Below are 13,255 nucleotides of genomic sequence, written 5' to 3' on the forward strand. Positions count from 1 at the left end.
TATTTTTGTGAACGTGCATTGTTTTTAAAGAAACAAAACAGTGGAAAATGTGCATACATTGCAGCATGTTTTTTTTTTTAATTTTGCCTAGACATACAGTTTAATAAAGAAATTGTTACGTCTTCAGGGGTGAAGGTGTTGTTGGTGCTGTGGGGAGCTGATTGTATAGTTATTGGAGTAGGAAGCGGTTATAATTTATATAATAAAGAAACTGTACAAACTGTTAAACTTATACAAAAAAGTTTTCTTACTCAAGAACTGGAAACTGCTGATAAGGAGTGTGATTGTAGAAAATGCTAGAGAGTCTTTCAAGAGTACGTCCAGAAATGATGGTCCAAGCAAACAAAACATAAAAATTTGGACATTCATGAATGTGAACATAGAAGGTACTATGCCTTTATACTATAACCATGTCTATGGTAAACATTGTATCACAATTTACATGTGTCATTTTGTAAGAATGATATTAAAAATCACCTGCATAGCAGTATTTAGCAGTCTCCCTACATTGCGGAAGCAGCCAGTCTTTTTACGAATATTCTGTAGCCAAGTAAACGATTGCTTTAAGTGACTTTCATCTATAAATATGTAAGGCCGCCCTTTGCTAAAGGACTTCACTACGAATGCAGATAACCTGTAGGATAGAGGAACAAACGTATTTAGTAGACTGTTTATTAATATCCTCAACCAATAATCACGTTATACTTCCTCAAAGACAATTATGTAAAACTGAGCAACTGATGACCTGTGGATCATAGGATACCTAAGCATTGGCAGTAAAACCAGAGCCAATGATCATCCATCGACAAGTGTGGCGTACACATGGGGTTCCATTGCAGGAGCCAGCAGCAGCAGCTCTGCAGTGAACGTTCTATTGTTGTCATATCTCCTCTTAACATACTGTACATATTTTTTTTTACTTTTGGTCTCTTTACACTTGCATTCAGAGGGCGGTAAAAAACAAAAACACATGGCTGGGTGACGTTTTAACCACCCCCCAAGGGTTCAAACTTTTGTTTTATTGCTGTCTGCACCCCCCACTGGAGCTTACACTTTGTTACAAACAAAAAAGAAAGTACTTGACTGGAATGTCCCTTTAAACACTGGTCTGTTATAACAACAAATGTAATTTATTAGACTGAAATTCTGCTTTAAGATAAATTGTAAAGAATTTGACAACTTTTGATGTTTCAAAGTATTGTTTGTGTTCATCTTTTTAACTAAAAGTGAACCCAAAAATGGAAAGGAAAAAGGATACACAATATAGAGTATCAAGTGGAAAATTGAGGGTTACACTTCAAATTAAATAGTACATGAGTCGAGCTTCCAACATATCAGTTGATTGGGGCAGAGGTTAGCTAACGTACCTATTACACACCTCAAAACATCAGCCCCAAGCTGGTGGATCCTTAGGACGGTATCAAAAATGGGGGGCTAGCCTCTATACCAGGAGTTTCCAAACTCTTTAAACAAAGAGCCAGCTTACTGCATTCTAGACTTTAGCGGGGTTGGACTGTGGCCACTGGGAGCAAATAATGCCTCAGGGTTGGTGGTCAGTAGGAGTAAAAAAATTACACAGCACCACTGTGGTTAGGAGGAGAAGGAATAGTGTCCCATCATTGGTGTCATTGGTGTTAGTGGGGAGAATAGTGCCTCAATGTTGGTTTCAGTGGAAGGAATAATGCCCCCATCATTGGTGTTAGTGGGAGGAATAGTGTCCCATCAGTGGTGTCAAAGGAAAAATGTATGCTCCATCATTGGTGTCGGTGGGCGGTATAATAGCCCATTGTTGGAGGCAGTGGGAGGAAGAGTGTCTCATATTAGTGAAAAGAATAGTGTCCCAGGATCTGGATAACGGCAAGCAAAGGGCCGCAGTTTGGAGACCACTGCTCTATACTTTAAGCTAATTCAGGATGGTATCTCTAGTTAGGAGGGGACATAGTGTACAAGTTTGTTTTGCTTTTGAAAAAAAGGCAGATATGAACCCTGAAAACAAGACCATGGGAGCAGATTGCACAAACTATTTGTAGACTTTAAGAAATATGCTATTTTTTACTGAACGATGACCATTTCTAAAAAAAAATGGCCATTGTTTATGATACATAGTTTTGCAAATTAAACATTGCTAGTTAGGATTTGGATCAATTTTATGAGCTTTATTGTCTGTCAAAATAATATAAATCATGGCACTCACCATGTGTTACCCTCAGGGTCACCCTTTCCAAAGGCACTGTATGAACCATCATCACGCTTGTATGTTAGCTGTCGCTGATATCCTAAAGAAAATACATACAAATTGTAAATATTGTAAAACATTTTACAAGAAACGTATGCAATATGTAATCTGTGTAACCAGCACTAGACAAAATAGTAAGTGCTCTAGTATCAAGAGTCTGCAAATTTTACTTATTTGTAGATTCCAAATTAGTCATTAGGTGACCAGGCCTATAAAACATTATACCTTATGTGACAGTATGGTGCCCTATCATGATAAAACAAACAAAAAAAAAAGTTTTGCCACCCAGGGTTCTCTCCCAGGCAGGTTGAGGGGCTCCAGGGTGCTTACGTCATATCAAGGAAACTGGACTTTCAGTTTCCTTGAAGATTGGTAAAACTCGATTTGGGTCTTGAAGTCCAGAGGCTTCGAGTAGACTTAGGAGGGATGAAGTCTCCAATCCTGTGTCCAGGTTTTGCCAGCAATCAGCAAACTGATTGGGCAAGTGTGAACAGTATTTTTGTGAGAAAGGTGACTGTAGTATATGGCTCCACCTTGGGGGAGAGAAGAGGTCTCTGCCTAGAAGTAGGGGAGTAGGCTAGTGCAGAGGGTTGCTGCAAGGTATACAGAAGTGAATATGTGTACAAGAGTGTATTTGAGAATTGTCGACAGGAGAGACAGATATGGGCCTGAAGCACCTGAGACCAGAGAAAGCCAGGAGGCTGGTATGAAGAATTTGTTTTGCTAAGAAATGCTGAAATCCCTGCAACAGTATCACTTTGTGCAGTTGCATTATGCAAGGGCATTTGCTCTACAGCTTAGTAAATTATCTGAAGCTTCACTTTGCAAAGAATACCTAATCAGATGCAAGAAAAATAACAAACAAAGCATCAGCAAATCAACCCCAAAATGTTAAAGATTCTCCCAACACACTGGTGGCATTTATCAAAGGGTTTTAGATTTACCCAATTTCAATGCAGGTTGTGGTTTCCCCAAGAATACATACCATGCTTTCCCATTTTAATGATCTGAGCTTTTAAAGGTTAAAATAAGAAACATGAGGAAATATCCCTACTGAGTTATCATAGTTATCTCTCATCTATTTGGCCTATGCAGACTATACTAAAAATTTAGAAAGAATTTTGTTATCTTTATTTCTTTGGCATAGTAGCGGGGTGACTGGGCAAGGAAGCCAAAAATTAAAAGAATAGAATTTTATTTTGTATTCAAAATTTTTGTTTCTTGTGTCTTAATTGATTGGAGGTGTCTTTTTTTACATATCTTTGTAACTATGATCAGCTATTTAGAGCACTGGCAGAAATCATGTGGCCAAATGCTAGGTTTTTGGTTACATGAGATGTAGGGGAGCTCAATGAATGAAAAGGTAAATATTTCCAGTCCATTATTATTTATTTATACATCTCAGAAAGATAGTTTAAGCAGAGCTCCACCCAAAAGGCCAATTTTCACTTTAAGGCCTGCTCCCTTGCTCCTGGTAAAGAAATGGGAGCTTTTGGGGAGCAGGTACCCACTCCCACTCCCAAGATGCCGGCGCCTGGGACAGGACACTGCTGGAAAGAATGTTTGGGGTGAGCACATCACTAGCTCGTGGGACAGGTGAGTGACTGTTGTTAAAAGTCAACAGCTACAGTTTTTGTAGTTGCTGACTTTTACATTTTTTTACAGGAGGCTAGAAAACTGCTTTTATGCAAACATTTGAGTATAAGTTCACATTAAACGTTTGCCCTCATTCTTCTCACTTATATTATCTGACACACTGGCAGGATCTGAAAGAGCAGGCTGCCATTAAGTACATGCAAGACAGCATTAGGAGCATGTCACACATTTGCTGCAAGTCAAAATGCCACCAAAAACACTAAAGAATATCCATGCTGGGAGAATCAGCATAATCTAGGTCGAAGCCTAGTTCATACAGATGGTGCAACCACATCCAACAACGGAAATGTCAGAGTAGGTAGAAAATAACCTTGTGTTTCCTATGGTACTGTAAAAGAAATTGTACATTCTGCGTATAACTGTGTTCTATTTTGTATGCTTTGCCTATGTACTGCCCACTGCACTCATTGTGCACAAAGCAATAACTATGTTTACATGTTTGCATTTCGAGTCCTGATTAGAAATTAGCCTGCCTATGTTACACCTCTTGTTACTATAAAAGTACAATTGTAATATTAATGTGATAGCTACATAATCATGTATGAAAAAACTTCAATTGGGCGAATAAACAAAACAGTTATTTGGAAAGATGCTTAGTTTATCTTTTTGTGTCTGTTCCCCACTGCAGTAGTTATTATTCATTTGGAACCACTAATCAATATAGGGAAAGGAGTTGCAAATCCAAAAAAATGTTTTTCATTTCAAGTAATTTCAGAAAGTCTCACCACTTTCAAGAAATTTGATGGCTTTGCTCTTAATCTCAGCGGTAAGCTGATGGGTCTTTTCCAGATACTGTAGAATGAAGATATTGGGGGCAAAGAGGACCATGTTCTGCTCTCCACACCCAAATGGCATGGCTAGAAGACGGTCTAGGTTCTGCAATGCTGTGCCCATTATATCTCCTGTAAGGATAAAACAAAATCAAAATGTAGAAATAAATACTGAAAAAACATAAATATGAATATCATGTTCTTTTTATAACTCTTACATTCTCAGTCTTATGTTTTCAATGAAGCATAGCGCACTGAGGCAAAGTAAGAAATTACATTTCAGTTTAAATGTGACTTTTAAATTAACATTTCTTGGCATGAAAATGTATTTTCTGCAGCTACATTTATTCACAATTTTTTGTTTTGTAACATCTTTTTTGATCAGCTGAAAATTGTACAATACTGCAACAGATTTCAGGTATAACACTTCAAAAATATTCAGTCTTTTGATGAGTAAAGTTGTATAGCAGAATCTTACCCAGCACAGTCACATACGCTCTTTCAGAGTCTTTCAGGATGTTCTTGGGAAACTGTAGAGAGACCTCTTCTGTCTTAGTATTATCTAGAATAGCAATATGACACTTAATAAAGTTGTACTACATTAAAGCGTCTCTGTCACTATGTTAATGAGATTGAAAAAGAGTCATCCATTTAACTCATATCCAACTGAAAAAAGTAAAACTAGCCATAAAAGGTTTGAATTTTGGCTGCTTCTTGCCGAATCATCCAAAATTCGAGCCTTGAGTGGCTCTGTCAACACCACCCAGCTTGCCAAAATTTGATTTTATCATTGCATGCACAGTTCACTTGAGCGAGCGGGAGAGAAGTTGGAACAAAACGTAGATTAACCACCTGTATTTACAGCCTCCCATGTGAATGAAGCCCTACAGAATGGCTCTTTGATATTTTTTAACATTGCAACAGGAGAGTTCTAAATTTCAAACCAAATAAGTGTATGCACAATGAATTCTTTGAGACACGTGAAACAGCAGCCCAAAATATTTTAGTTACAACAACAAAAGAAATATGTTATTTATATAGTAAAACTTCAAACTGCTGCGATTTCTTCACTAAAGAAAGTATAAATATCCTTTAAACTCATCAGAAGTGTCCCCTGGGGTCATATACCATGAGCTGAGATGATAAAAAAGGAGTAGAAAGCATGAGGTCTCTCCAAAATTAGGCCAATGCCCTCTTGGAGATATACCCATAACTAGTGTCAGCATTGGAAGTTTTCTTCTCTGTCGATGATTGGTGGCAAGTGAACCCCCCCCAGCAGGGACACTTACTGCAATAAAAACCTGACTCCCCATTCAAGGCTAAAAGAAAACCTCTTTTGGCTTTATATACAATTATAATGCTTCAAGAATACTGTGGTTTGCTTATACCTAAATGGTGGAAAAGGTGAATACTTATCATTAACTTTTTTTTTTTTTTACAGACTTTACAGTACAGACAGCCTCAATCCAACTGCAGTAGTTACAAATTTTGTAAATGTCTGGGTGCTTGGTAGCCCAAGGTAAGTGTGAGCTCCCAAAAAAGGAGGAACAGAATAGGTAAGTTTCATTATAAGTAGCTGTTAAAAGGAAATGTATTTGTTAATAGATCACAACTAGGTTAATTTAGAAGGTTACAAGTAAGCTCAGGATACAATTGGTGTCCATTTTCCATAATTGTCTTCTCACCTTCTCCTTCCTGGATGCAGAGCAGAGAGCTGTGTGATTTCTCCACCAGGACTCCTCCAGGCTGTCAGTAGAAATAAGACACAATTTAAGGACACATGGCGATAGCATTACAAGTGCACATGCTGAGCAGAAAGAGTGCAAGTTCACCTTGTATTTCATTGTTACATTTTCTACTGTTTTTTGGGTGCATTTAAAATATATTGGAATATAGGTACAACACGTCAGTTATTCAATCATAAACCAAGAATGAAATCTAACAAGCTATCCCTTACTTTTACAGTTCTTTTGTCCCTCAAGACCACTTGTAATAGACACAGGTTTCCTTGTACTGTGTATCCAGGTTTACTGTAGAGTAACCCTGCATGTACAAGTGTAACACCCTGCTGTAATGCAAGTTGCAAGATGTTAAGAGAAACACAAGATGGCAGTGTCCTGCAGTTCAGTGGCCTCATGGACCTTATAGGCTGAACAACAGGACTTTGTTGTGGAGCAGTGTATCAGGGAACTACATTTCCCAGAGGAGCTGGCATGTGGGCGGGGGCATTTATATACAAAATCACGGGAGACTGGACAGGAAGTGAGTGGTGGAAGAGCTGGAGAGCAGGAGTGAAGAGAGGGGTGTGCCGAATTCTGAAGTACCGGACCAGGCAACAGAGCTAGAGAGGAGAGAGACAAGGAGGAGTCGCTGACCACCAGCCCTGCCACCCTGTTAAGCAAGACATTCTGCCAGCAGGAGATCTGGAGTGCAGTGCCTGGATGGAAAGCTGCAAGTGGGACCGGAGAACCTGTGGGGGCAAACGTCTACAGAGAGTGAGAGAGACAACCAGGACCTGAGTAATGCCACAGATTGGGTGAGAGAGTTCCATACACCAGCCAAACAAGTGAACATTGACATTCCTTTAAAATCTGCCACTTTCCTGCGCACAGTTGCAAACATTGCACATAGTTAAAATGTTCACATTTCCTTGCACACAATTAGTTTTACCTCTTCAGAGACTACAAAACACTTATCTCTCTCTGTTCTTTTCCATTACTACAATTCCCTTTGCTATTTTCTCTTTCCCTTTGTCTTCAGCAAAGTCACAGGAGTGGGAATGAAACATAGCTGCTTCGTTCCCATTCCTGTCCCCACACTTGAGTCCATGACCTCTAGAACAGTGGGGGTCAACTTTCTTGATATGGGGGGCCTCAAGTGTGGCCCCTGACATCACCAAAGAGCCACACAAATAATTCAGTGAATATTCATTAACAGAACTAGCAGACACACAAGAGGATGTAGTCAAAGACTATGGGCATGATACAAGGGATGGCCAGTGACTGTGTACATAATACAGGAGATGATCAGAGATTGCAAACATGATGCTGATGCAAGAGATGGTCAGAGACATGCTGCAGAATACTGTCCAAGACTGTGGACATGATAAAGGAGTCGTTAGAGGCTATGGACATGCTTCATAGACTGTAGACATATTACACGAGGCTGCTAGAAATCACTACTATAACAGGGTGTAGTACCTTCCTAGGTAGCTAGGGGAAACTAGAGTCTAATTTTCAGCTAAAAGGGCTGAGTAGCAGCCCAGGTGTAATAGTCAGAGGGCTAATTTTTCAGTCAGGAGCTGAGAGGCTCTGCAGAACAGCTCTCTGGGAATTCCCCCTCCACTAGAGCTTTGGAGAAAGTTCTAGAAGCAGTGGGAGGGAGGAGTAGGAGTTGCTGGTCTGAATTCTCAGGGGATCCTGGCCAACCCCTAACAGGACGCTTGGTTTGGGGCCACGATAGCCCTTAAGAGTGACTGAGCACACTCACTGACAGAGGAGAGGAGGAGGGAGAGTTCAGGTGGAAGATGAGGAAGTGAAACTGAAGGGCAGGAGCCTGGGACGGGGCCCAAAAGAGAAGGGGATCACTTACAGGCAGAGGAGCTTGGAAGGAGGACAGCTTGGGACTTCAATCACCCCAAGAGAGAGGACCATCTATACAGCAGGGAAGGAGCGGCCCAGCAGAAGGCCTGAGACCAGCCACCGACCCAGCAGTTCATAGGAGAAGGACTGAGTGAGTAGACCTGCACCCCCTGAGCTAGTATAAGGAAGGAGCACTCTGGTGGGAAACTGGATTAGCTTACTTCCCAGGACTATCCCAGGATCCCGCACACCCCTTACTCCATCCAAGTTCTAATCCCCCTAATAAAATACAAAAAACAAGCTCAAGGACTAGTTACTGTCTCCTTGATGCAGGTCTGTGTGGAAAATGCGTGTTGCTGTGCAGGACTATAGGGGAACCCAAATCTCTAGTGACTCCTAAGGGGGTAGCACTACAAGGGCAATAGGGAAAAATAGATTAGTGTCTGCAAGGATCCCAAGGGTTGCACAAAAAGTGCCAAGGTTGGACATCAGGGATCTGGAAAGATTGCATGTCCGGGAAGTGAAGAATGTGGGCCACCCCACATGCAATAAACAACAAAAAGATCATAAACACCAAGAGTAAACAGTTATATCAAACACAGTCAGAGCATACACAGCCAAGGCACAGTTGTACACATAAAGAATGCACAGACACAGCACATATGGATCCCACAAAGCACACAATTCAAAGCACATATAGGCATGAAAAAAGTATCTACAGAGAGAGCATACACAGTCAGAGCACACACAGAAAATGGATAATAGGAACACCCAAATCACAGCACACACAGTCAAAGCACGCAGGTCATATGAAGAATAACCACACACTAGCAGCATGATAATCCATAAAGTCTGAAAGTTTTACATTAGAACAGCTACTGTACATATTTTGTTTCTACTTTGAATGTTTGCTTCCAAACGTGTATTTTGAATAACCTAAGCTAGCAATGCTGAACATGTCCCTGGAATTTAGAGCTGTTTCTCCACACTGACCTGTACAAGTAAGGGCTTCACAATGGTGTCAGTGGCTCCTTGTTTGGGTACAGTTGGTATCTCATTTTGGCACAACTTTTTAGTGTTCACAGCCTTAGTCTGTACTGTGATATTTACTTCTCCTGGAGAAAGATGAGGCCACCATTACATTTAAGGATAGACGGTAAAGGTTTACTCACTTTAAAACGTAAGGAAACAACTGGGTGGATCCTGTGGACAGCTATAAAGTGTTCACTTGAAAAAAAACATTAGAATTTGTTTCATGCTCAGAGATAGAATGTGTGAGTAGATAAAGGTGAAAGAAAAAGAAAAATAGAAACTTTGTATAATGATTAAAGTGTGTCATTTACTAGAGATGAGCGAAGTATTCAAAAATTCGATTCGGCTGATTCGGCGAATTTGAGGAAGAAATTTGATTCGATGCAAATTTATTCGCTACGAAGTTAACTTATAAAAAGGGTTTCTAGGCCTCAGAGAGCCTTTAAATTAGTGCAGAACACTGTACCTTTAATTTAAATGCCCTTGGAGATGAGAAAGGAGAAGGAGAAGGAGAAGGATGAGAAGAAGGAGAAGGAGAAGGATGAGAAGAGGGAGAAGGAGAAGGATGAGAAGAAGGAGAAGGATGAGAAGAAGGAGAAGGATGAGAAGAAGGAGAAGGATGAGAAGAAGGAGAAGGATGAGAAGAAGGAGAAGGAGAAGGATGAGAAGAGGGAGAAGGAGAAGGATGAGAAGAAGGAGAAGGATGAGAAGAAGGAGAAGGATGAGAAGAAGGAGAAGGATGAGAAGAAGGAGAAGGATGAGAAGAAGGAGAAGGAGAAGGATGAGAAGAAGGAGAAGGAAAAGGATGAGAAGAAGGAGAAGGATGAGAAGAAGGAGAAGGAGAAGGAGAAGGATGAGAAGAAGGAGAAGGAGAAGGATGAGAAGATGGAGAAGGAGAAGGATAAGAAGAAGGAGAAGGAGAAGGATGAGAAGATGGAGAAGGAGAAGGATGAGAAGAAGGAGAAGGATGAGAAGAAGGAGAAGGAGAAGGATGAGAAGAAGGAGAAGGATGAGAAGAAGGAGAAGGATGAGAAGAAGGAGGAGAAGGAGAAGGAGAAGAAGGATGAGAAGAAGGAGAAGGAGAAGGATGAGAAGATGGAGAAGGAGAAGGATGAGAAGAAGGAGAAGGAGAAGGATGAGAAGAAGGAGAAGGATGAGAAGAAGGAGAAGGAGAAGGATGAGAAGAAGGAGAAGGAGAAGGATGAGAAGAAGGAGAAGGATGAGAAGAAGGAGAAGGATGAGAAGAAGGAGAAGGATGAGAAGAAGGAGAAGGATGAGAAGAAGGATGAGAAGAAGGAGAAGGATGAGAAGAAGGATGAGAAGAAGGAGAAGGATGAGAAGAAGGATGAGAAGAAGGATGAGAAGAAGGAGAAGGATGAGAAGAAGGATGAGAAGAAGGAGAAGGATGAGAAGAAGGATGAGAAGAAGGAGAAGGATGAGAAGAAGGATGAGAAGAAGGAGAAGGATGAGAAGAAGGAGAAGGAGAAGGATGAGAAGAAGGAGAAGGAGAAGGATGAGAAGAAGGAGAAGGAGAAGGATGAGAAGAAGGAGAAGGAGAAGGATGAGAAGAAGGAGAAGGATGAGAAGAAGGAGAAGGAGAAGGATGAGAAGAAGGAGAAGGATGAGAAGAAGGATGAGAAAAAGGATGAGAAGAAGGAGAAGGATGAGAAGAAGGATGAGAAGAAGGAGAAGGATGAGAAGAAGAAGGATGAGAAGAAGGAGAAGGATGAGAAGAAGAAGAAGGATGAGAAGAAGAAGAAGGATGAGAAGAAGGAGAAGGATGAGAAGAAGGAGAAGGATGAGAAGAAGAAGAAGGATGAGAAGAAGAAGAAGGATGAGAAGAAGGAGAATTCCAAGCCGGCAAAAAGTGTATCTGCAGAGCTCCGCTATTTCTTAGCGGAGCTCTGCAGATACACTTAGCGGAGCTCTGCAGATACACTTTTTGCCGGCTTGGAATTCTTCTTATTTTCATCCTACTTCTTCTTCTTCTTCTTCATCCTCATCCTCTTCTTCTTCTTCTGAGGATGAGGATGAGGATGAAGAAGAAGAAGAAGAAGAAGAAGAAGTAGGATGAAAATAAGAAGAATTCCAAGCCGGCAAAAAGTGTATCTGCAGAGCTCCGCTAAGTGTATCTGCAGAGCTCCGCTATTCCTGACAGTTCTCTGACATTCACTCCATACAGCGGTTGAAACATTGTATCTATTTGTTTCCATAAATGGAAACAAATAGATACAATGTTTCAACCGCTGTATGGAGGGAATGTCAGAGAACTGTCAGAAATAGCGGAGCTCTGCAGATACACTTAGCGGAGCTCTGCAGATAGATACAGCGGTTGAAACATAGGCTATGTTTCAACCGCTGTATGGAGTGAATGTCAGAGAACTGTCAGAAATAGGCTATTTCTGACAGTTCTCTGACATGCACTCCATACAGCGGTTGAAACATAGCCTATGTTTCAACCGCTGTATCTATCTGCAGAGCTCCGCTAAGTGTATCTGCAGAGCTCCGCTATTTCTGACAGTTCTGTGACATTCCCTCCATACAGCGGTTGAAACATTGTATCTATTTGTTTCCATTTATGGAAACAAATAGATACAATGTTTCAACCGCTGTATGGAGGGAATGTCACAGAACTGTCAGAAATAGGCTATTTCTGACAGTTCTCTGACATTCCCTCCATACAGCGGTTGAAACATTGTATCTATTTGTTTCCATTTATGGAAACAAATAGATACAATGTTTCAACCGCTGTATGGAGTGAATGTCACAGAACTGTCAGAAATAGCCTATTTCTGACAGTTCTCTGACATTCCCTCCATACAGCGGTTGAAACATTGTATCTATTTGTTTCCATTTATGGTTGAAACCGCTGTATGGAGTGAATGTCACAGAACTGTCAGAAATAGGCTATTTCTGACAGTTCTGTGACATTCCCTCCATACAGCGGTTGAAACCGCTGTATGGAGTGAATGTCATAGAACTGTCAGAAATAGGCTATTTCTGACAGTTCTGTGACATTCCCTCCATACAGCGGTTGAAATATTGTATCTATTTGTTTCCATTTATGGAAACAAATAGATACAATGTTTCAACCGCTGTATGGAGGGAATGTCACAGAACTGTCAGAAATAGCCTATTTCTGACAGTTCTATGACATTCACTCCATACAGCGGTTTCAACCGCTGTATGGAGGGAATGTCACAGAACTGTCAGAAATAGCCTATTTCTGACAGTTCTGTGACATTCACTCCATACAGCGGTTTCAACCATAAATGGAAACAAATAGATACAATGTTTCAACCGCTGTATGGAGGGAATGTCAGAGAACTGTCAGAAATAGGCTATTTCTGACAGTTCTGTGACATTCACTCCATACAGCGGTTGAAACATTGTATCTATTTGTTTCCATAAATGGAAACAAATAGATACAATGTTTCAACCGCTGTATGGAGGGAATGTCAGAGAACTGTCAGAAATAGCGGAGCTCTGCAGATACACTTAGTGGAGCTCTGCAGATAGATACAGCGGTTGAAACATAGGCTATGTTTCAACCGCTGTATGGAGTGAATGTCAGAGAACTGTCAGAAATAGGCTATTTCTGACAGTTCTCTGACATTCACTCCATACAGCGGTAAATGGAAACAAATAGATACAATGTTTCAACCGCTGTATGGAGGGAATGTCACAGAACTGTCAGAAATAGCGGAGCTCTGCAGATACACTTAGAGGAGCTCTGCAGATACACCTTTTGCCGGCTTGGAATTCTTCTTATTTTCATCCTAATTCTTCTTCTTCTTCATCCTCATCCTCTTCTTCTTCTTCTGAGGATGAGGATGAAGAAGAAGAAGAAGTAGGATGAAAATAAGAAGAATTCCAAGCCGGCAAAAAGTGTATCTGCAGAGCTCCTCTAAGTGTATCTGCAGAATAGAGGAGCTCTGCAGATACACTTTTTGCCGGCTTGGAATTCTTCTTATTTTCAT

The 13,255-nt window shown here is 40.8% G+C and overlaps 1 protein-coding gene across 1 annotated transcript in view; it reads right to left on the minus strand.

Moving 5' to 3' along the window:
• Positions 1–13,255, minus strand: part of LOC149449763 (alpha-2-macroglobulin-like) — a 126,319-nt gene that overhangs the window by 21,490 nt on the left and 91,574 nt on the right. Inside the window, exons 21-26 of the mRNA XM_089692751.1 lie at positions 9,237–9,358; positions 6,348–6,408; positions 5,141–5,224; positions 4,618–4,794; positions 2,195–2,276; positions 478–634 (exon numbers count right to left, since the gene is read on the minus strand). Coding sequence (XP_089548877.1) covers positions 478–634; positions 2,195–2,276; positions 4,618–4,794; positions 5,141–5,224; positions 6,348–6,408; positions 9,237–9,358 — 683 coding nt within the window. The remainder of the gene's footprint in view (positions 1–477; positions 635–2,194; positions 2,277–4,617; positions 4,795–5,140; positions 5,225–6,347; positions 6,409–9,236; positions 9,359–13,255) is intronic.

Source organism: Staurois parvus, unplaced genomic scaffold (assembly GCF_062004578.1).
Source record: "Staurois parvus isolate SC_StPar_1 unplaced genomic scaffold, SC_StPar_1.0 ptg000604l, whole genome shotgun sequence".
NCBI lineage: Eukaryota > Metazoa > Chordata > Amphibia > Anura > Ranidae > Staurois > Staurois parvus.